Here is a 21,551-nt window from a genome sequence, read left to right on the forward strand (position 1 = left end):
CATGTTTGTCACTGTAAAACACAAATACAGTACTGGCGGGGGCATGTTTGTCACTAAAATACAGTACTGGCGGGGGCATGTTTGTCACTAAAACACGAGTGCAGTACTGGGGGGGTAAGTTTGTCACTGTAAAACACAAATACAGTACTGGCAGGGGTAAGTTTGTCACTGTAAAACACAAGTACAGTACCGGGGGGGTAAGTTTGTCACTGTAAAACACAAATACAGTACTGGCGGGGGCATGTTTGTCACTGTAAAACACGAGTGCAGTAGTGGGGGGTAAGTTTGTCAGTGTAAAACACAAATACAGTACTGGGGGGGTAAGTTTGTCACTGTATAACATTGGGATACAGATACAGTACTGGTGGGGCAGGTCTGTCACTGTATAACACTGGGATACAGTAGTAGCTGGTCATGACTTTCTCTGTAACACTGGGACACAGTACTGGTGGGGATGGATCTGTAACCTTATGACACTGGAGTGCAGTACTGTTGGGGGTGAGTCTCTCACTGTTTAACACTGGAGTACCATACTCGTGGGGATGGGTCTCTCACTTTATGACACTGGGGTACAGTACTGATGGGGAAGGGGCTGTCACTGTATAACACTGGGGTACAGTACTGGTAGGTATGAGTCTGTCACTATAACATGGATACAGTAACAGTGCACAGGTCTGTCACTGTATCACATTGTGGTACAGTTCCATTGGGGATGGGTCTATCACTATAACACTGATACAGGATTGGGGAAGGGTCTGTCACTGTATAACTGGGGATACAGAACTGGTGGGGATGGGTCGTCACTGTATAACACTGGGGCACAGTACTGGTAGGGACAGTTTGTCACTGTATAATACTGGGATACAGTGCTGGTGGGAACGAGTCTGTCACTATAACACTGGGGTACAGTACTGGTGCGGACTGTCTGTCACGATAAACTTGGCTACAGTACTGGTGGGGATGGATGGGTCTGTCACTATAACACTGGAGTACAGTACTGGTGTGGACGGGTGGGTCTGTCACTGTATAACACGGGTACAGAACTAGCGGGGACGGGTCTGTAACTGCATAATACCCGGGTACAGTACTGATGGGGATGGGTCTGTCACTATAACACTGGGGTATAGTACTGATGGGGGCAGTTTGTTATGGTATAACACTGGGATATAGTGCTGGTGGGGATGGGTCTGTCACTGTATAACACGGGTACAGTACTGGTGGGAAAGATCTGTCACTCTATAACACTGGGGTTCAGTACTGGTGGGGAATGTCTGTCACTATAACACTGGGGTACTTTACTGGTGGGGACTGATTGTCACTGTATAACACGGGTACAGTACTGATGGGAAAGGTCTGTCACTGTAACACTGGAGTTCAGTACTACTGGGGATGGGTCTGTCACTGTATAACACTGGGGTCAGTACTAGTGGAGACGGATCTGTCACTGTATAACACTGGGTACAATACTGGTGGGGATGAGTCTGTCACTGTACAACACTGGTTACAGTACTGGTGGGGACGGGCCTGTCATTGTATAACACTGGGGTACAGTACTGGTGGGGACGGATCTGTCACTGTATAACACTGGGTACGGTACTGGTGGGGATGGGTCTGTCACTATAACACTGGGGTCAGTACTGGTGGGGACGGATCTGTCACTGTATAACACTGGGTACAGTACTGGTGGGGACGGATCTGTCACTGTATAACACTGGGGTACAGTACTGGTGGGGACTGATCTGTCACTGTATAACACTGGGGTACAGTACTGGTGGGGATGGGTCTGTCACTATAACTCTAGGGTACAGTACTGGTGGGGACGGATCTGTCACTGTATAACACGGGTACAGTACTGGTAGGGATGGGTCTGTCACTGTATAACACTGGGGTCAGTACTGGTGGGGACGGATCTGTCACTGTATAACACTGGTGTACAGTACTGGTGGGGACGGGTCTGTCACTGTATAACACTGGGGTACATTACTGGTGGGGATGGGTCTGTCACTATAATTCTAGGGTACAGTACTGGTGGGGACGGATCTGTCACTGTATAACACGGGTACAGTACTGGTAGGGATGGGTCTGTCACTGTATAACACTGGGGTCAGTACTGGTGGGGACGGATCTGTCACTGTATAACACTAGGGTACAGTTCTCGTGGGGACAGGTCTACCACTTTAACACTGGGACACAGTGTTGGTGGATATGTCCTGTCACGAACGTTGGGATTTGTGCTGACAAGTACTTGCGAACCTCCCTCTGGTGCACGATTAGTATAAAGTGTTCGCATGAACTAAATTTTAAAAGTTAGATCTGTGTTCTGACCGTATTTTGAATTATTTAGTCCTTGTTCCTTCCTGGAAGAAATTTTCCAGGCTTTGGATCTCGGGATGAATACTGTGGTGAGGACACAGCGGCAATCCTCAAGTTGTTTACTTTAGCCAGAGAGAGATTAGCCTCTCTGTTGCCGAGTGAAGCTGACAGATTTTAAATATGTTGACACCACCTTACGTGCTGAGGAATGTCACCCGGCGAGTTGAAGTTGCCTCACTGAATATTCCATCCTCTGATTTCCTCTACTCACTTTTCCATCTCCCTCGTCTGATATTCTCAAACTCCCTTCACTCTGAGAGCTGCGATCAGTTTGCATGGCAGCATTTCTGATTGCCTTTGCAGCAAGCTCGAGCCCCAGCTCTGCAATGCTAAATGTTCCAGCATGTCACAGGGGTGTACTGAGTGAGGGTCAAAGCTCCGAATAGGTTCCACTGAAATTGGTCACACTCTTCAAGCCTGTTTCCTCTCTTCAGGCTTATGTGACGTTGGCTCTTGGCAGAACTTTCCACAGCATCGCACAAGGGATGTACCATAAATTTTAAAAACCCAGAAGAGATTGAAATACATTACAGGCCAGGCAGCATCTGTGGTGTGGAGAGAACATCAAAGTATTTGTTTGATAACCTTTCATCTGAACGCCATATCTAACCCTCTGTATTTCCTCTGTATTTAAACAGTGGTGCCTGAGCGTGCATTCCCAGTTTGGATAAGCTCTGTAAAACACGTTGCTCAGCTTGAAGCCCAGAAAATTGCCCCAGTTGACCCAGGTTGGAATATTTTGAGTCCCACCGTGGCCATTTCCACCTCTCTCTTGAGTTAAAAATGCTTTTGTGAAAATAGGGGTCAGGTTTGGAGCCTGTCGTGACAAGCCCCCAAGAACGCAGCAAGAGTTGCATTTCCCTGAAACATCTTACAACCTGTGGGTATGTGCCAATGCATTTAATAGCCAGTGAAGAACTTTTGAAGTGTTGTACTATTGCGCACAGCAGCCAACATAAACTTTCATAGAATTTACTTTCATAGAATTTACAGTTCAGAAGGAGGCCATTCGGGCCATCGAGTCTGCACCGGCTCTTGGAAAGAGCACCCTACCCAAGGTCAACACCTCCACCCAATCCCCATAACCCAGTAGCCCCACCCAATACTAAGGGCAATTTTGAACACTGAGGGCAATTTATCATGGCCAATCCACCTAACCAGTAAGATCCCACGACTATCTGATAAATGATGGGATTGTTGGTGTTTGTCATGGAGGTGGAGAAGGGGAAGGGCCAGCTGATTGGACACCGTGTGTGGGGGGGGGGAGAGAGAGAGAGAGGGGGGAGTGCTGGGGTTCAGGTGCGATCAATTGAGTCCGAAGTTCAGTTCCGGTTATCAAACCTACCTTGTTTCTTTTCCCCGTTTCAGGAAGGCACGTTTTCCGCACCCTGTGGTCGAATTGGCGTCGCTCATTCTGGAGTAGGAGAGGTCGTGGAGTTCCCCACCTTAGCAGCCTGCATCTGGTGCAGCTCCCTTCACTTTCTGCCGGTAAAGACCCTTCCCCACCTTGTTTCATGAGCCACTGAGTGGAGCGGGCAGGTACAAGGCACAGTTTTGTTGGTGAACCCTCAGTTAGATGAATCTGAAAGTAGTTTTCACTTGGTTTGGGCAGTGCTTTACACAACCTCAGGGCTGCCCAAAACTATGTGTACTTGAGGTGTACTGAATGCAATAATGGAAAGGCAGACTGTGCACAGCAAGACCCCACAATGCGATGATAACTAGACTGTGGTTTTCTTTTTGTTACGTGATGTGTGAGAAATAACTTTGCTCCAGGAGAATGGCAAGGCATCTCCAGACCTCAACCCCTCCTCCCCTTACCCAACAATTCTTTGACGCAGAGAATCTTAATTTAACATCTTGTTCAACTGTCAATTATTATACTGCATGTATACTGGGAGTGGGGAAGGTAAGGGAAGAGGCTATTGCACTGTACATACTGGGTTAAGTGCAAGAAGAGGTTATTGTACTGTACAGATTAGGTGTGCTGCAGGTGAGGGATTATTGTACTGTACATAATGGGTGTGGTACAGGCGAGCGGTTATTGTACTGCACAGATGAGGGATTATTATACTGTACATACTGGGTGTGGTACAGGTGAGAGGTTATTGTATTGTACATACAGGGTGTCGTACAGATGAGAGGTTATTGTACTGTACAGGTTATGTGCGTTGCAGGTGAGGGATTATTGTGCTATGTATGCAGATGGGGGACTATTGTACTGTGCATACTGGATGTGGTACAGGCGAGGGTTTATTGTACTGTACATACTGGGTATGGTACAGGCAAGTTGATATTGTACTGTGTGTACTTGGTGTGCTACAGGCGAGGCGTTATTGTATTGTAAAAACTGGGTGTGGGACAGATGAAGGGTTATTATACTGTCCATACTAGATGTGGTACATGCGGTGGATATTGTGCTGTACTTACTGGGTGTGTTACAGGGGTTTTGTACTGTATGAAATGTGGTACAGGTGAGGGGTTATTGTACTGTGCATACTGGGTGTGGTACAGGTGAGGCATTGTTATTGCTCTACATACTGGATGTGGTGCATGTGAGGGGTTATCATACTGTACAGAGTGGATGTGATACAGGTGAGGAGTTATTGTACTGTACATACTGGGTATGGTACAGGTGAGGGGTTATAGTACAGTACATACTGAGTGGTACAGGTGAGTGTTTATTGTACAGTGCGCACTTGGTACAGGCAAGGGGTTATTGTACTGTATAAACTGGGTGTGGTACAGGTGAAGGGTTATTGTACTGTACAAATTGGATGTGGTACGGACAGGGGTTATTGTACTGTACAAACAGTTTGGTACAGGAGAGGGGTTATTGTACTGTACACACTGGGTATGTACACACTGGTGTGGTATAGGCGAGAGGTTATTGTACTGTACATACTGGATGTGGTACAGATGAGGATTTATTGTACTGTACATGGTGTGAGTGTGCATAATGGGTGCGGTGCTTGCAAGGGGTTATTATACTCTACATGCTGGGTGTAGTACAGGCGAGTGGATATTGCACTGTACATACTGGGTGTGGTGCAGGCAAGGGGTTATTCTGTACATACTGGATGTGATATAGGCGAGGGGTTATTATACTGTTCATGTTGGGTGTTGCACAGGTGAGGGTTTATTGTTGTGATCATACTGGATGTTGTACAGACGAGGTGTTATTGTACTGTAAAAACCTAGTGTGGTACAGGCGAGATTTATTGTATTGTACATACTAGGTGTGTTGCAGGAGAGGGGTTATTGTACTGTACATACTGGATGTGGTACAGAGAAGGGGTTATTGTACTGTACATACTGGATGTGGTACAGGAGAGGGTTTATTGCACTGTACATACTGGATGTGGTACAGGAGAGGGTTTATTGCACTGTACATACTGGATGTGGTACAGGAGAGGGTTTATTGCACTGTACATACTGGATGTGTTACACAAGAGCGGTTATTGTACATACTGGGAATGTTGCAGGATAGGGGTTATTGTACTTGTACTGTACATACTGGGTGTCGTACAGGTGAAGGGTTATTGTAATGTCCATACTGGATATGGTACATGCGGTGGATATTGTGTTGTATATACTGGGTGCGATCCAGCGGCTTTGTGCTGTACAAAATGTGGTACAGGTGAGGGGTTAATTGTACTGTGCATACTGGGTGTGGTACAGGTGAGGCATTGTTATGCTTCACACACTGGAGTGGTACAGGCGAGGGGGTCATTGAACTGTACCTACTGGGTACGGTACAGACGAGGGGTTATAGTACTGTACATACTGAGTGTGGTACAGGTGAGTGGATATTGTACTCTGCGTACTTGGTGTACATGCAAGGGGTTACTGTACTGTACAAAGTGGGTCTGGTACAGGTGAAGGGTTATTGTACTGTACATTACTAGATGTTGTACAGGAGAGGGGTTATTGTACTGTCCATACTGGATGTGGTACTGTGAGGGTTTATTGTACTGTATAAACTGGGTGTGATTTTGTGCATATCGGGTGTGGTCCAGTTGAGAGGTTATTTGCTGGGTATGCTACAGGTGAGGGGTTATTGTACTACATTCTGGCTGTGCTAAAGGTGAGGGGATACTGTACTGTGCATACTGGGTGTGGTCCAGGGGTTTTGTACAAAATGTGGTTCAGTTGAAAGCTAGTGTACAATTCTTTTGGGTGTGGTGCAGGCACGGGATTAATATACAGCTGAAGAGTTATTGTGCTGTGCTCAATGCCTTACAGGTGAGGGGTTGTTGTACTGTACACTCGGTGTTGGACAGGTGAGGGTTTATTATTCTCTATGCTGAGTGCTACAGCTAAAGGGAAACTTTACTGTGTTCAATGGGATACAGGTAAGGGGTTATTGTACTGTAGACTGGTTGTGGGACAGGCGAGGGGTTATTGTACTGTAGAATGGTTGTGGGACAGGCGAGGGGTTGTTGTACTGTAGACTGGTTGTGGGACAGGGGAGGGGTTATTGTATTGTAGACTGGTTGTGGGACAGGGGAGGGGTTATTGTATTGTAGACTGGTTGTGGGATAGGGGAGGGGTTATTGTATTGTAGACTGGTTGTGGGACAGGGGAGGGGTTATTGTACTGTAGACTGGTTGTGGTACAGGCGAGGGGTTGTACTGTAGACTGATTGTGGGACAGGCGAGGGGTTATTGTATTGTAGACTGGTTGTGGGACAGGGGAGGGGTTATTGTACTGTAGACTGGTTGTGGGACAGGGGAGGGGTCATTGTACTGTAGACTGGTTGTGGGACAGGGGAGGGGTTATTGTACTGTAGACTGGTTGTGGTACAGGCGAGGGGTTGTACTGTAGACTGGTTGTGGGACAGGCGAGGGGTTATTGTATTGTAGAATGGTTGTGGGACAGGCGAGGGGTTATTGTACTGTAGACTGGTTGTGGTACAGGCGAGGGGTTATTGTACTGTAGACTGGTTGTGGTACAGGCGAGGGGTTATTGTACTGTAGACTGGTTGTGGGACAGGCGAGGGGTTATTGTACTGTAGACTGGTTGTGGGACAGGGGAGGGGTTATTGTACTGTAGACTGGTTGTGGTACAGGCGAGGGGTTGTACTGTAGACTGGTTGTGGGACAGGCGAGGGGTTATTGTACTGTAGACTGGTTGTGGGACAGGGGAGGGGTTATTGTACTGTAGACTGGTTGTGGGACAGGCGAGGGGTTATTGTACTGTAGACTGGTTGTGGGACAGGCGAGGGGTTATTGTATTGTAGACTGGTTGTGGGACAGGCGAGGGGTTATTGTACTGTAGACTGGTTGTGGGACAGGCGAGGGGTTGTACTGTAGACTGGTTGTGGGACAGGCGAGGGGTTATTGTACTGTAGACTGATTGTGGGACAGGCGAGGGGTTATTGTATTGTAGACTGGTTGTGGGACAGGGGAGGGGTTATTGTACTGTAGACTGATTGTGGGACAGGCGAGGGGTTATTGTACTGTAGACTGGTTGTGGGACAGGCGAGGGGTTGTACTGTAGACTGGTTGTGGGACAGGCGAGGGGTTATTGTACTGTAGACTGATTGTGGGACAGGCGAGGGGTTATTGTATTGTAGACTGGTTGTGGGACAGGCGAGGGGTTATTGTACTGTAGACTGGTTGTGGGACAGGCGAGGGGTTATTGTACTGTAGACTGATTGTGGGACAGGCGAGGGGTTATTGTACTGTAGACTGGTTGTGGGACAGGCGAGCGGTTATTGTACTGTAGACTGGTTGTGGGACAGGCGAGGGGTTATTGTATTGTAGACTGGTTGTGGGACAGGCGAGGGGTTTTTGTACTGTAGACTGGTTGTGGGACAGGCGAGGGGTTATTGTACTGGACTGTGTGGTACAGCTGGTGGGGGGGGGCTATTGGTCAGTATATTGAGTGGTACAGGTGTTAGGTTATTGCACTGTGCACTGTTGTAGAGATCTGGTGTTTTGTACTGAACACAGTGTGATACTGGCGGGGGTTATTCTGCTGTACATTGTGGTAGCGGTGCAGGGTTTATTGTGCTGTACACTCTGGGGCTGGCGAGGGCCAGTGCTGTACGTGTTTTGAAACTTCCCTCTTGCTGTAATGTCTGCCTTTATCTTGCACTTCTCGCTTGTCTGATGTGCATTCCTCTTAAAATACTTTTAGAACAACTAACAGGGCTATTTTTGGAGTCACTCAGTTACTTCCTGCATTGCACAAGTTCACAAAAATTTCATCTTGCTGGGAACTTGAGTGAAAGATGTGACAGATTGGGCTGATTTAGTACTTCAGGACTTCGCTGTGGTAAATCGATCCTCGCCTTTAGTCATGTTTAGTTCTGCTCGCCATTTGCCAACCTACCCAGGAGATCAAAACCAACTTGCAACAGATCTTGGATTAATTCTTCGATATCAACGGAAGTAAATAAGGAAGAGTAGTTCTGGTTCTTAAGGGTGACTTGCACTGTATTTTCTCAGCTACTGACAGTTGAAGTGAGCCCCCATCTGATTCCGATAAGGTCATTCAAGCCTTTACTGCTGAGTCTGAGCATGTACTACACTGGTCCCAAAATCAACAGGTCATTGGCAATATGCTCACTGAACAGCACAGTGACTGGAATCATACGGCACAGGCTGGTCCTGCTAAATAATAACACAGGCAACATATGACAAAACTTTAAAGAGATGACAAGTTTAAACAAGACAGAAGGTAGGTGCTGAGGGAGCGCTGCACTGTCGGAGGGTCAGTGCTGAGGGAGCACTGCACTGTCAGAGGGTCAGTGCTGAGGGAGCACTGCACTGTCAGAGGGTCAGTGCTGAGGGAGCATCGCACTGTCTTGAGGGTCAGTACTGAGGGAGCACTGCACTGTCAGAGGGTCAGTAATCAGGGAGTACTGCACTGTCAGAGGGTAAGTACTGAGGGGGCACTGCACTGTCTGAGGGTCAGTACTGAGGGAGTGCCGCACTGTCAGAGGTCAGTGCTAAGGGAGCATCGCATTCTCAGGGGGTCAGTAATGAGGTGGCACCACGCTGAGGGTCAGTAATGAGAGAGCACCGCACTGTCAGAGGGTCAGTACTGAGGGGGCCCCCGCTCTTACAGAGGGTCAGTGGTGAGGGAGAGCCGCACTGTCAGAGGGTCAGTGCTGAGGAAGTGCCGTACTGTTGAAGGGTCAGTACTGAGTAAGAGCCGTATTATCAGAATGTTAATACTGAGGGAGCGCTGCAACGTTGGTGAGTCAATACTGAGATCGCGCCGTACTGTCGGGGAGTTAATACTGAGGGAGAGCTGCTCTGTCAGAGGTTGAATACTGAGCGAGCACCGCACCCCTAGCGCTGAGTCTCCTGATGATGCAGTGCACTTCCTCTTTATATTGGAGTTGAGGCAGTAAGGCCTCCCATCCAGTGGAGGGATGACAACCAGAATTTAATGAAGGTTTCCTTATGTGACTTTCTCTCATGCTCTGGCCATGAGACAGGTAATTGATTGAGACAGCGCAGCCTCTAACCAATGGCCGTTGATTCACAGGGTGAAACAAGGTGAACGTCTCTGCCTGAATGAAGCGGGGCTCGGCATCCTCCCCGGCTCTGAGCAATGGCTATGGCCTCCCCAGCCTGATCATCAGCACGGTGCATTCCACACCCAGCGGAGGCCAGGAGCAGCAGCCTTACCAACGGACCCCACTGGCACATAGCCCCGGCGAGATGCCCAGAGCCACGGGTACGGTCCGCGTCTACTTGCCCAACAAGCAGCGCACTGTGGTAAGTCATGTCCACTTTTTGTTAGAGTGAGGGGCAGGGTGGAGGGATGGTGGTGAGGAATGGTGTCTCTCATCTCCCTGGGGTAGAGGTGGATCTCGGATGCAGTTGAAGGTGCCTTTCATTTGCAGGCGTTGTGGGTTTCGTTCGTGCTATTGAGAAGATGTGTTTGCACCATGGAGAGGCGATTTTCAGAAGATGTTGTCTGGAATCCTTAAATTTAACTCATTGTTTTATTCATTCACTGGGATGTTGGGCGTTGCTGACCGTGCCCAGCATTTATTGCTCATTCCTAAATGCCCCTTGGGAAAGTGGTGGCTGAGCTGCCATCTTGAACCGCTGTACTCCTCTTGTGGTGTAGGTATTAAGGAGGGAGTTTCAGGATTTTGACCCAGCGACAGTGAAGGAACAGCCAATATCGAATCATAGGAAATAGGAGCAGGAGGATGCCATTCGGCCCTTTGAGCCATTCATTATGATCATGACTGATCAATAGCCTAATCCCATTTTCCCCTTCGCCCCGAGTGCTATATCTAACTGCTTTTTGAAAACAAACAATATTTTGGCCTCAGCTACTTCCTGTGGTCACGAATTCCACAGGCTCTCCACTCTCTGGGTGAGGAAATTTCTCCTCACCTCTGCGTAAATGGTCTACCCTGTATCCTCAGACTGTGAACTCTGGTTCTGGACACCCCACCATCGGGAACACCCTTCCTGCATCTACCTTGTCCAGTCCTGTTAGAATTTTATAGATTCCCCCCATATTCTTCTGAATTCCAACAAATTCAATTCTAAATGATTTAATCTCTCCTCGTATATTATTCCCACCATCCCAGGAATCAGTCTGGTAAACCTTCGCTTCACTCCCCCGAGAACAAGAACATCCTTCCTCAGATAAGGAGACCAAAATTGCACACAATATTCCAGGCGTGGCCTCAATAATTCAGCAAGCCATTCCAGCTCCTGTACTCGAATCCTCTCGCAATGAAGGCCAGCATACCATTTGCCTTCTTTACCTCTTGCTGTACCTGCATGGTTCCCTTCAGTGACTGATGTACAAGGACACGAGGGTCTTGCTGCACATTCCTCTCTCTCAATCGATAGCCATTCAGATAATCTGTCTTATTTTTGCTCCCAAAGTGGATAACCTCGCGTTTACCCACATGATACTGCATCTGCCACGGATTTGCCTTCTCATTCAACTTGTCCAATCACACTGAAGGATCTCTGCATTCTCCTCACAGCTTGCCCTCCCACCCAACTTGATGTCATCTGCAAATTTGGAGATAGTATAATTTGCTTCCTCATCTAAATCATTAATATATATTTGTTATTTACAGCACAGAAGGAGACCATTCGGCCCATCGTGTCTGCACCAGCTCCTAAAAGAGCTATCGAGCTAGTCCCAATCCCCAGTCCTATTTCCATAACCCTTTAAATTAATCACTTTCAAATATATATCCAGCTCTCTTTTGAACCTCCCTGTGGAATCCACCTCCACCACTCTCCCAGGCAGCGCATTCCAAACCTCAACAACTCTCAGAGTAAAGAAGTTTCTCCTCAACTCACTCCCAGCTTTCTTGCTGACCACCTTGAAATTACAACCCCTAGTCACTGACATACCAACTACTGGGAACAGAATATCCTTCTTTACCCTGTCAAAAGTGTTCATTATTTTGAATGCCTCAATGAGGTCACTTCTTAATCTTCTCTGCTCCAAGAACAAGCCCAATTTCTCCAATTTTTCCTTCTGTGTAAAATTCCTCTTTCCTATTATCATTGGAGTAAATCTCCTCTGCACCCTCTCCAGCGCGTTGACATCCTTCCTTAAATAAGGTGCCCAGAACTGAACACACTACTCCAAATGTGGTCTGACCAATGATTTGTAGAGGTTCACTTCCTTGCTTTTATACTCTATGCCTCTATTTATAAACCCAAGGATGCTATAAGCCTTCTTAACAACTGTTTCAACTTGCCTGGCCACCTTCAGAGTATTATGCACTTGAACTCCGAGGTCCCTCTCCTCCTGTACTCCCCTTATCTCTCTTTTGTACCATTGAGTCAATATTTTCAACTGGGCTATTGTCACCATCTTCTTCGTTGGTAAAGACAGGAGCAAAGTGCTAATTTAGTACCACTGCCATACCCTCTGCTTCAGTGAGCTTGTCCCTGCTTGTCCCTTAGGGGCCCCCTATTTATTTCTCATGGGTACATACCTATCTTGCATCCTTCGCCCTTTTCCAGTTTAGGATCTTAATCTGTGACTGATTTTTTTTCTTTTTGCAACTTAATATTGAATCGTATTATAGTTTGATCGCTATTTCCCAACTGCTCCCCCACTCTGACTTTCTCCACATGCCCTGCCGCATTTCCTAGGACCAGATCCAGCAAAGCTTGCTCCCTGGTAGGACTGGAAATGTACTGTTCCAGAAAGTTCTCCTTCTCCCACTGCAGGAATTTCTTCCCTTCCACGCCCCACACCCTTTGCCCAGCCTACCTTAGGGTAATTGAAATCCCCAACTATCACAACCCTATTGCCCTGCAGGTTTCCATAATCTGCCTGCAAATAAGTTCATAAGACATAGGAGCAGAATTAGGTCATTCGATCCATCGAGTCTGCTCCGCCATTCTATCATGGCTGATGTGTTCCTCATCTGCTACCTGCAATGTTACAGACCAAGAGTTGGATTGCGAAATCAGGTGGAGCATTTCCCTTCTAGCTCACATGACCTAGGAGCAGGGGTTGGCAATTTAGCCTCCCGCGATAAACACCCTCAATGTGATCATGGCTGATCCCATCCTGGCCCCAACACACCGTCCTGCCCGTTCTCCATAACCTGTCAACTCATTACCAATTAAAAATCTGTCAAACTCCTTGTTCAATTTACTCACTGTCCCAGCATCCACTGCACTTTGGGATAGTGAATTCCACACATTCACAATCCTTTGGGAGAAGCAGTTTTTCCTCCAATTTGTTTTAAATTTGCTACCTCTTATTCTAAGATTATGACCCCTCGTTTTAGAATGGCCCACACGAGGAAGCATCAGCTCCATGTCTACTTTATCCATACCTTTTAGCATCTTGTACACTTCAGTTCGATCTCCCCATATTCTTCTAAACTCTAGAGAGTATAGGCCTAAACTGTTTAATCTCTCCTCATACGACAAACCATTCCTCTCTGAAATCAACCTAGTGAACCTCCTCTGAACTGCCTCCAATGCCACTACATCATTCCTCAAATAAGGGGACCAAAACTGTGCACAATACTCCAGGTGCGGTCTTACCAATGCCTTGTGTAGTTGCAACTCTTCCATTTCCTCCCCACTATTTGGAGGTATACAGTAAATACCAAACAAGTTCACTGCTCCTCTCCTGTTTCTCACCTCCAACTATATAGATTCTAATTCAGGAGCTACATTTTGTTCAAGAGCTATGATACTAACTCACCAAGGCACCTCCTCCCTTTTCCCCATCCTGTTTCTACTGAAAACCTTATATATGTATATAGATGTAAGTATGTAGTCCCAGTATGAGCCACGTTTCTGCCAATGCTACAATGTCATATGCCCTGAGAGCAATTTCTGTATCCAGTTCCCCAATTTTCTTCAGTATGCTCCATGTATTTACAACCGTATAATTTAACCCTGACCTTATCTCTTTTTTGCCCTTTGTGAGGTGACGATTTCTTTCTTCACTGTCAACTTCTCTCCCTGTTCCCCATCTCTCCTTTGCTCTCATTTGTATTTCTAAAACTAGGGCCATTAGTCAACTCATCCCCCTGCCGTACAAGTTTAAATCCACCCCGACTACACTATTTACCCTCTCAGCCAGGAGATTGATTCCATTTCGGCTCAGATGAAGCTCATCTCTTCTATATAGCTTTCTCCTCCCCTAAACTGATCCCAATGTCCCAAAAATCTAATCTCCTCCCTTTGACACCATATTGTAAATAGCTGCGGTACTTCACGAGTCACTGCCTGCACATTTGAAAGAGACCTGTTAATTCCTGCTCTTTGTTTCCTGTCTGCCAACCAGATTTACATAAGAACATAAGAACTAGGAGCAGGAGTAGGCCATCTGGCCCCTCGAGCCTGCTCTGCCATTCAATTAGATCATGGCTGACCTTTTGTGGACTCAGCTCCATTTTCCGGCCCGAACACCATAACCCTTAATCCCTTTATTCTTCAAAAAACTATCTATCTTTACCTTAAAAACATATAATGAAGGAGCCTCAACTGCTTCACTGGGCAAGGAATTCCATAGATTCACAACCCTTTGGGTGAAGAAGTTCCTCCTAAACTCAGTCCTAAATCTACTTCCCCTTATTTTGAGGCTATGCCCCCTAGTTCTGCTGTCACCCGCCAGTGGAAACAACCTGCCCGCATCTATCCTGTCTATTCCCTTCATAATTTTAAATGTTTCTATAAAATCCCCCCTCATCCTTCTAAATTCCAACGAGTACAGTCCCAGTCTACTCAACCTCTCCTCATAATCCAACCCCTTCAGCTCTGGGATTAACCTAGTGAATCTCCCCTGCACACCCTCCAGCGCCAGTACGTCCTTTCTCAAGTAAGGAGACCAAAACTGAACACAATACTCCAGGTGTGGCCGCACTAACACCTTATACAATTGCAACATAACCTCCCTAGTCTTAAACTCCATCCCTCTAGCAATGAAGGACAAAATTCCATTTGCCTTCTTAATCACCTGTTGCACTTGTAAACCAACCTTCTGTGACTCATGCACTAGCACACCCAAGTCTCTCTGAACAGCGGCATGCTTTAATATTTTATCGTTTAAATAATAATCCCGTTTGCTGTTATTCCTACCAAAATGGATAACCTCACATTTGTCAACATTGTATTCCATCTGCCAGACCCGAGCCCATTCACTTAACCTATCCAAATCCCTCTGCAGACTTCCAGTATCCTCTGCACTTTTCGCTTTACCACTCATCTTAGTGTCATCTGCAAACTTGGACACATTGCCCTTGGTCCCCAACTCCAAATCATCAATGTAAATTGTGAACAATTGTGGGCCCAACACGGATCCCTGAGGGACACCACTAGCTACTGATTGCCAACCAGAGAAACAGCCATTTATCCCAACTCTTTGCTTTCTATTAATTAACCAATCCTCTATCCATGCTACTACTTTACCCTTAATGCCATGCATCTTTATCTTATGCAGCAACCTTTTGTGTGGCACCTTGTCAAAGGCTTTCTGGAAATCCAGATATACCACATCCATCGGCTCCCCGTTATCTACTGCACTGGTAATAAGAACATAAGAACATAAGAACTAGGAGCAGGAGTAGGCCATCTGGCCCCTCGAGCCTGCTCCGCCATTCAATTAGATCATTGCTGATCTTTTGTGGACTCAGCTCCACTTTCCGGCCCGAACACCATAACCCTTAATCCCTTTATTCTTCAAAAAACTATCTATCTTTACCTTAAAAACATGTAATGAAGGAGCCTCAACTGCTTCACTGGGCAAGGAATTCCATAGATTCACAACCCTTTGGGTGAAGAAGTTCCTCCTAAACTCAGTCCTACATCTATTTCCCCTTATTTGGAGGCTATGCCCCCTAGTTCTGCTGTCACCCGCCAGTGGAAACAACCTGCCCGCATCTATCCTATCTATTCCCTTCATAATTTTAAATGTTTCTATAAGATCCCCCCTCATCCTTCTAAATTCCAACGAGTACAGTCCCAGTCTACTCAACCTCTCCTCATAATCCAACCCCTTCAGCTCTGGGATTAACCTAGTGAATCTCCTCTGCACACCCTCCAGCGCCAGTACGTCCTTTCTCAAGTAAGGAGACCAAAACTGAACACAATACTCCAGGTGTGGCCGCACTAACACCTTATACAATTGCAACATAACCTCCCTAGTCTTAAACTCCATCCCTCTAGCAATGAAGGACAAAATTCCATTTGCCTTCTTAATCACCTGTTTCACTTGTAAACCAACCTTCTGTGACTCATGCACTAGCACACCCAAGTCTCTCTGAACAGCGGCATGCTTTAATATTTTATCGTTTAAATAATAATCCCGTTTGCTGTTATTCCTACCAAAATGGATAACCTCACATTTGTCAACATTGTATTCCATCTGCCAGACCCGAGCCCATTCACTTAACCTATCCAAATCCCTCTGCAGACTTCCATGTCCTCAAAATATTCCACTAAATTAGTTAGGCATGACCTGCCTTTAACGAACCCATGCTGCGTCTGCCCAATGGGACAATTTCTATCCAGATGCCTCGCAATTTCTTCCTTGATGATAGATTCCAGCATCTTCCCTATTACCAAAGTTAAACTCACTGGCCTATAATTTCCTGCTTTCTGCCTACCTCCTTTTTTAAACAGTGGCGTCACGTTTGCTAATTTCCAATCCACCGGGACCACCCCAGATTTCTATCCATCTCAATACCTAATTGCAGGCACTTTAGTTTTACACGCTAATTTCTTATGTGTGACTTTGTCAAAAGCCTTCTGAAAGTACAGATATACCACAGACACTGGCTTCCTCTCGTCAATTCTACTAGTTACATCCTCAAAGAATTCCAATAAATTTGTCAAACACTCCCAGGCCAGGTACATCATGGCATAAGATACAGAAAAGCTCCCTTTACACTGTCACCATCAAACACTCTCAGGACACGTACAGCACGGAGTTTGATAGAGTAAAGCTCCCTCTACACTGTCCACCATCAAATACTCCCAAGACAACACCGCATGAGATATAGAGTAAAGCTCCCTCGCCACTGTCATGATCAAACACTCCCAGGGCTGGTACAGCACGGGGTTAGGTACAGAGTAAAGCCCCCTCTACACTGTCCGCATCAAAAACACCCAGGACAGTTACAGCATGGGGTTAGATACAGAGTAAAGCTCCCTCAACATTGTCCCCATAAAACACTCCCAGGACAGGTACAGCATGGGGTTAGATACAGAGTAAACTCCCTCTGCACTGTCCCTATCAAACACTCCCAGGACAGGTACAGCACGAGGTTAGATACAGAGTAAAGCTCCCTCTACACTGTCCCCATAAAACACTCCCAGGACAGGTACAGCACAGGATTGGATACAGAGTAAAGCTCCCTCTACACTGTCCCCATCAAACACTCCCAGGACAGGTACAGCACAGGATTGGATACAGAGTAAAGCTCCCTCTACACTGTCCCGATCAAATGCTCGCAGGACAAGTACAGCACGGGGTTGGATACAGAGTAACGCTCCATCTACACTGTCCCCATCAAACACTTCCAGGACAGGTACAGCACGGGGTTAAATACAGAGCGAAGCTCCCTCTACCCTGTCCCTATCAAACATTCGCAGGACATGTACAGCACAAGGTTAGATACAGAGTAAAGCTCCCACTACTCTGTCCCTATCAAATACTCGTAGGACAGAGTAAAACTGACTCTTTATTTCCTGTTCTGTATTACTGCGTATGATTGTGTAATGCTGTGTCTGATATTCCTGACAATTGTTCTCTGATTGTATAACTAATTATTACACCAGATTGTGCTCTGATTTTTCACAGGTAAATGTCCGTGAGGGGATGACAGTGAATGATAGTTTAGACAAAGCACTGAAAGTCAGAGGATTATCTCAGAAATGCTGTGCGGTCTACAGATTCATTGATGGGTGAGATCTTCACAGCAGTATTGTGGAAAGCTACTAACTGGGGCGTTTACAAAGACAGTACAGTGTTTTCAGACAGCTGTCCATAGGGCTAAGTCTAGATATACAGTGCTACAAAGACAGAACAAGGAGGTACTGAATCTAAATAAAGGAAACTACGATGGAATGAGGTGCGAGTTGGCTTTGACAAATAGGGGAATGTTACTTAAAGGGATGATGGTGGATAGGCAATGGCAAACAGTCAAGGAGTGCATGGATGAACTGCAACAATTGTTTATTCCTGTCTGGTGCAAAAATCAAATGGGAAAGGTGGCCAAACCATGGCGTACAAGGGAAATTAGCGATAGTATTAGATCCAAGGAAGAAGCATACAAATTGGCCAGAAAAAAGGAGCAAACCTGAGGATTGGGAGCAGTTTAGAATTCAACAGAGCAGGACCAAGGGACTGATTAAGAAGGGGAAAATAGAGTATGAGAGTATAGTTGCAGGGAACATAAAAAACTGACTGGCAATGCTTCTGTAGGTATGTGAAGAGAAAACGATTGGTGAAGACAAATGTAGGTCCCTTACAGTCAGAAACAGGGGAATTTATAATGGGGAACAAAGAAATGGCTGAGCAACTAAATACATACTTTGGGGTCTGTCCTCACAAATTAGATCACAAATAACATATTGGAAATGTTAGGAAACACAGGGTTTAGTGAGAGGGAGAAATTGAAGGGAATCTATATTCATAGGAACTAAATGTATTTACAAATTTGCAGGTGATACAGATTTGCGAGGGAAGGTGAGTTGTGAGGAGGATGCTGAGATGTTTCAGTGTGATTTGGATAGGATGAGTGAGTGGATAAATGTGAGGCGATCTACTTCGGTAGCAAAAATAGGAAGGCAGATTATTATTTGAATGGGTGTAAATTGAGAGAGGTGGATACTCAGCGAGACCTTGGTGTTACAAAGAAGAAAGAAAAGTACAGCACAGGAACAGGCTCTTCAGCCCTCCAAGCCTGTGCTGACCATGCTGACCGCCTAAACTAAAATCTTCTACACTTCCGGGGTCTGCATCCCTCTATTCCCATCCTATTCATGTATTTGTCAAGACATCCCTTAAACGTCACTTTCGTCCCTGCTTCCACCACCTCCTCCGGCAGCGAGTTCCAGGCACCCACTATCCTCTGTGTACAAAACTTACCTCGTACATCTCCTCTAAACCTTGCCCCCCGCACCTTAAACCTATGCCCCCGAGTAATTGACCCCTCTATCCTGGGAAAAAGTCTCTGACTATCCACTCTGTATATCTCTGTCTATGCCCCTCATAATTTTGTAGTCCTCCATCAGGTCGGCCCTCAACCTCCGTCGTTCCAGTGAGAACAAACTGAGTTTATTCAAGGTTCTATACAGCTGCAACATGACTTGCCAATTTTTATACTCAATGCCCCGGCCAATGAAGGCAAGCATGTCGTATGCCTTCTTGACTACCTTCTCCACCTGTGTTGCCACTTTCAGCGACCTATGGACCTGTGCACTTAGATCTCTCTGACTGTCAATATTCTTGAGGGTTCTACCATTCACAGTATATTCCCTACCTGTATTAGACCTTCCAAAATGCATTACCTCACATTTGTCCGGATTAAACTCCATCTGCCATCTCTCCGCCCAAGCCTCCAAATGATCTATATCCTGTTGTATCATCCGACAGTCCTCATCGCTATCTACAATTTCACCAACCTTTGTGTCGTCCACAAACATACTAATCAGACCAGTTACATTTTCCTCCAAATCATTTATATATACTACAAACAGCAAAGGTCCCAGCACTGATCCCTGCAAAACACAACTCGTCACAGCCCTCCAATCAGAAAAGCACCCTTCCATTGCTAACCTTTGTCTTCTATGACCTAGCCAGTTCTATATCCATCTTGCTAGCTCACCTCTGATCCCGTGTGACTTCACCTTATGTACTAGCCTACCATGAGGGACCTTGTCAAAGACCTTACTGAAGTCCATATAGACAACATCCACTGCCCTACCTGCATCAATCATCTTTGTGACCTCCTCGAAAAACTGTATCAAGTTAGTGAAACACGACCTCCCCTTCACAAAACGGTGCTGCCTCTCGTTAATATGTCCACTTGCTTCCAAATGGGAGTAGATCCTGTCTCGAACAATTCTTTCCAGTAATCTCCCTACCACTGACGGAAGGCTCACCGGCCTGTAGTTTCCTGGATTATCCTTGCTACACGTCTTAAACAAAGGGACAACATTGGCTATTCTCCAGTCCTCCGGGACATCACCTGAAGACAGTGAGGATCCAAAGATTTCTGTCAAGGTCTCAGCAATTTTCTCTCTTACCTCCTTCAGTATTCTGGGGTAGATCTCATCCGGCCCTGGGGACTTATCCACCTTACTATTTTTCAATACGCCCAACCCCTTGTCTTTTTAGATCTCAGTGTGACCCAGGCTATCCACACCGTCTCCAGACTCAACATTCACCAATTCCTTCTCTTGGTGAATACTGATGCAAAGTATTCATTTAGTACCTCTCCCATTTCCTCTGGCTCCACACACAGATTCTCTCCCCTGTCCTTCAGTCAGCCAACCCTTTCCCTGGCTACCCTCTTGCTTTTTGTATATGTGTAAAAAGCCTTGGGATTTTCCTTAACTTGATTTACCAATGACTTTTCATGACCCCTTTTAGCTCTCCTGACTCCTTCTTAAGTTCCTTCCTACTTCCCTTATATTCCACGCAGGCTTCGTCTGTACCCAGCCTTCTGGCCCTGACAAATGCCTCCTTTTTCTTTTGATAAGGCCTAAAATATCTCTCGTTATCCAAGGTTCCCGAAATTTGCCATATTTATCCTTCTTCCTCACAGGAACATGCCGGTCCTGAATTCCTTTCAACTGACATTTGAAAGTCTCCCACATGTCAGATGTTGATTTCCTCTCAAACACCCACCCCCAATCTAGGTTCTTCAGTTCCTGCCTAATATTGTTATAATTAGCCTTCCCCAAATTTAGCACATTTACCCTAGGACCACTCTTATCCTTGTCCACCAGCACTTTAAAACTTACTGAATTGTGGTCACTGTTTCCGAAATTCTCCCCTACTGAAACTTCTACCACCTGGCCGGGCTCATTCCCCAATACCAGGTCCAGTTCAGCCCCTTCCCTCATTGGATTATCTACATATTGTTTTAAGAAGCCCTGCTGGATGCTCCTTACAAACTCTGCCCCGTCCAAGCCCCTAGCACTAAGTGAGTCCCAGTCAATATTGGGGAAGTTTACCATCACAACAACCATCACAACAACCCTGTTGCTTTTACTCCTTCCCAAAATCTGTCTACCTATCTGCTCCTCTATCTCCCGCTGGCTGTTGGGAGGCCTGTAGTAAACCCCCAACATTGTGAGTGCACCCTTCTTATTCCTGATCTCTACCCATATAGCCTCGCTGCCCTCTGAGGTGTCCTCCCGCTACACAGCTGTGATATCTCCCGAACCAGTAGCGCAACTCCGCCCTTCTATCCCTCCTGAAACATCTAAATCCTGAAACGTTTAGCTGCCAATCCTGTCCTTCTTCCCGCAACCAGGTCTGTGTAATGGCAACAACATCATAGTTCCAAGTACTAATCCAAGCTCTAAGTTCATCTGCCTTACTTGTTATACTTCTTGCATTAAAACATATGCACTTCAGGCCACCAGTCCCGCTGTTTTCAGCAACATCTCCCTGTCTGCTCTTCCTCAGAGCCATACTGGTCCTATTCACTAGGTCTCCCTCAATTGTTTCACATTCCGACC

The 21,551-nt window shown here is 46.2% G+C and overlaps 1 protein-coding gene across 1 annotated transcript in view; it reads left to right on the forward strand.

The window, feature by feature from the left end:
• Positions 1 to 21,551, forward strand: part of LOC119955917 (serine/threonine-protein kinase A-Raf-like) — a 123,648-nt gene that overhangs the window by 4,081 nt on the left and 98,016 nt on the right. Inside the window, exons 2-4 of the mRNA XM_038782575.1 lie at positions 3,742 to 3,861; positions 9,877 to 10,109; positions 17,659 to 17,762. Of these exons, the coding sequence (XP_038638503.1) occupies positions 9,906 to 10,109; positions 17,659 to 17,762 (308 nt within the window). The 5' untranslated portion in view covers positions 3,742 to 3,861; positions 9,877 to 9,905. The remainder of the gene's footprint in view (positions 1 to 3,741; positions 3,862 to 9,876; positions 10,110 to 17,658; positions 17,763 to 21,551) is intronic.

The sequence above is a fragment of the Scyliorhinus canicula genome, chromosome 21 (assembly GCF_902713615.1).
Source record: "Scyliorhinus canicula chromosome 21, sScyCan1.1, whole genome shotgun sequence".
Taxonomy (NCBI): Eukaryota; Metazoa; Chordata; class Chondrichthyes; order Carcharhiniformes; family Scyliorhinidae; genus Scyliorhinus; species Scyliorhinus canicula.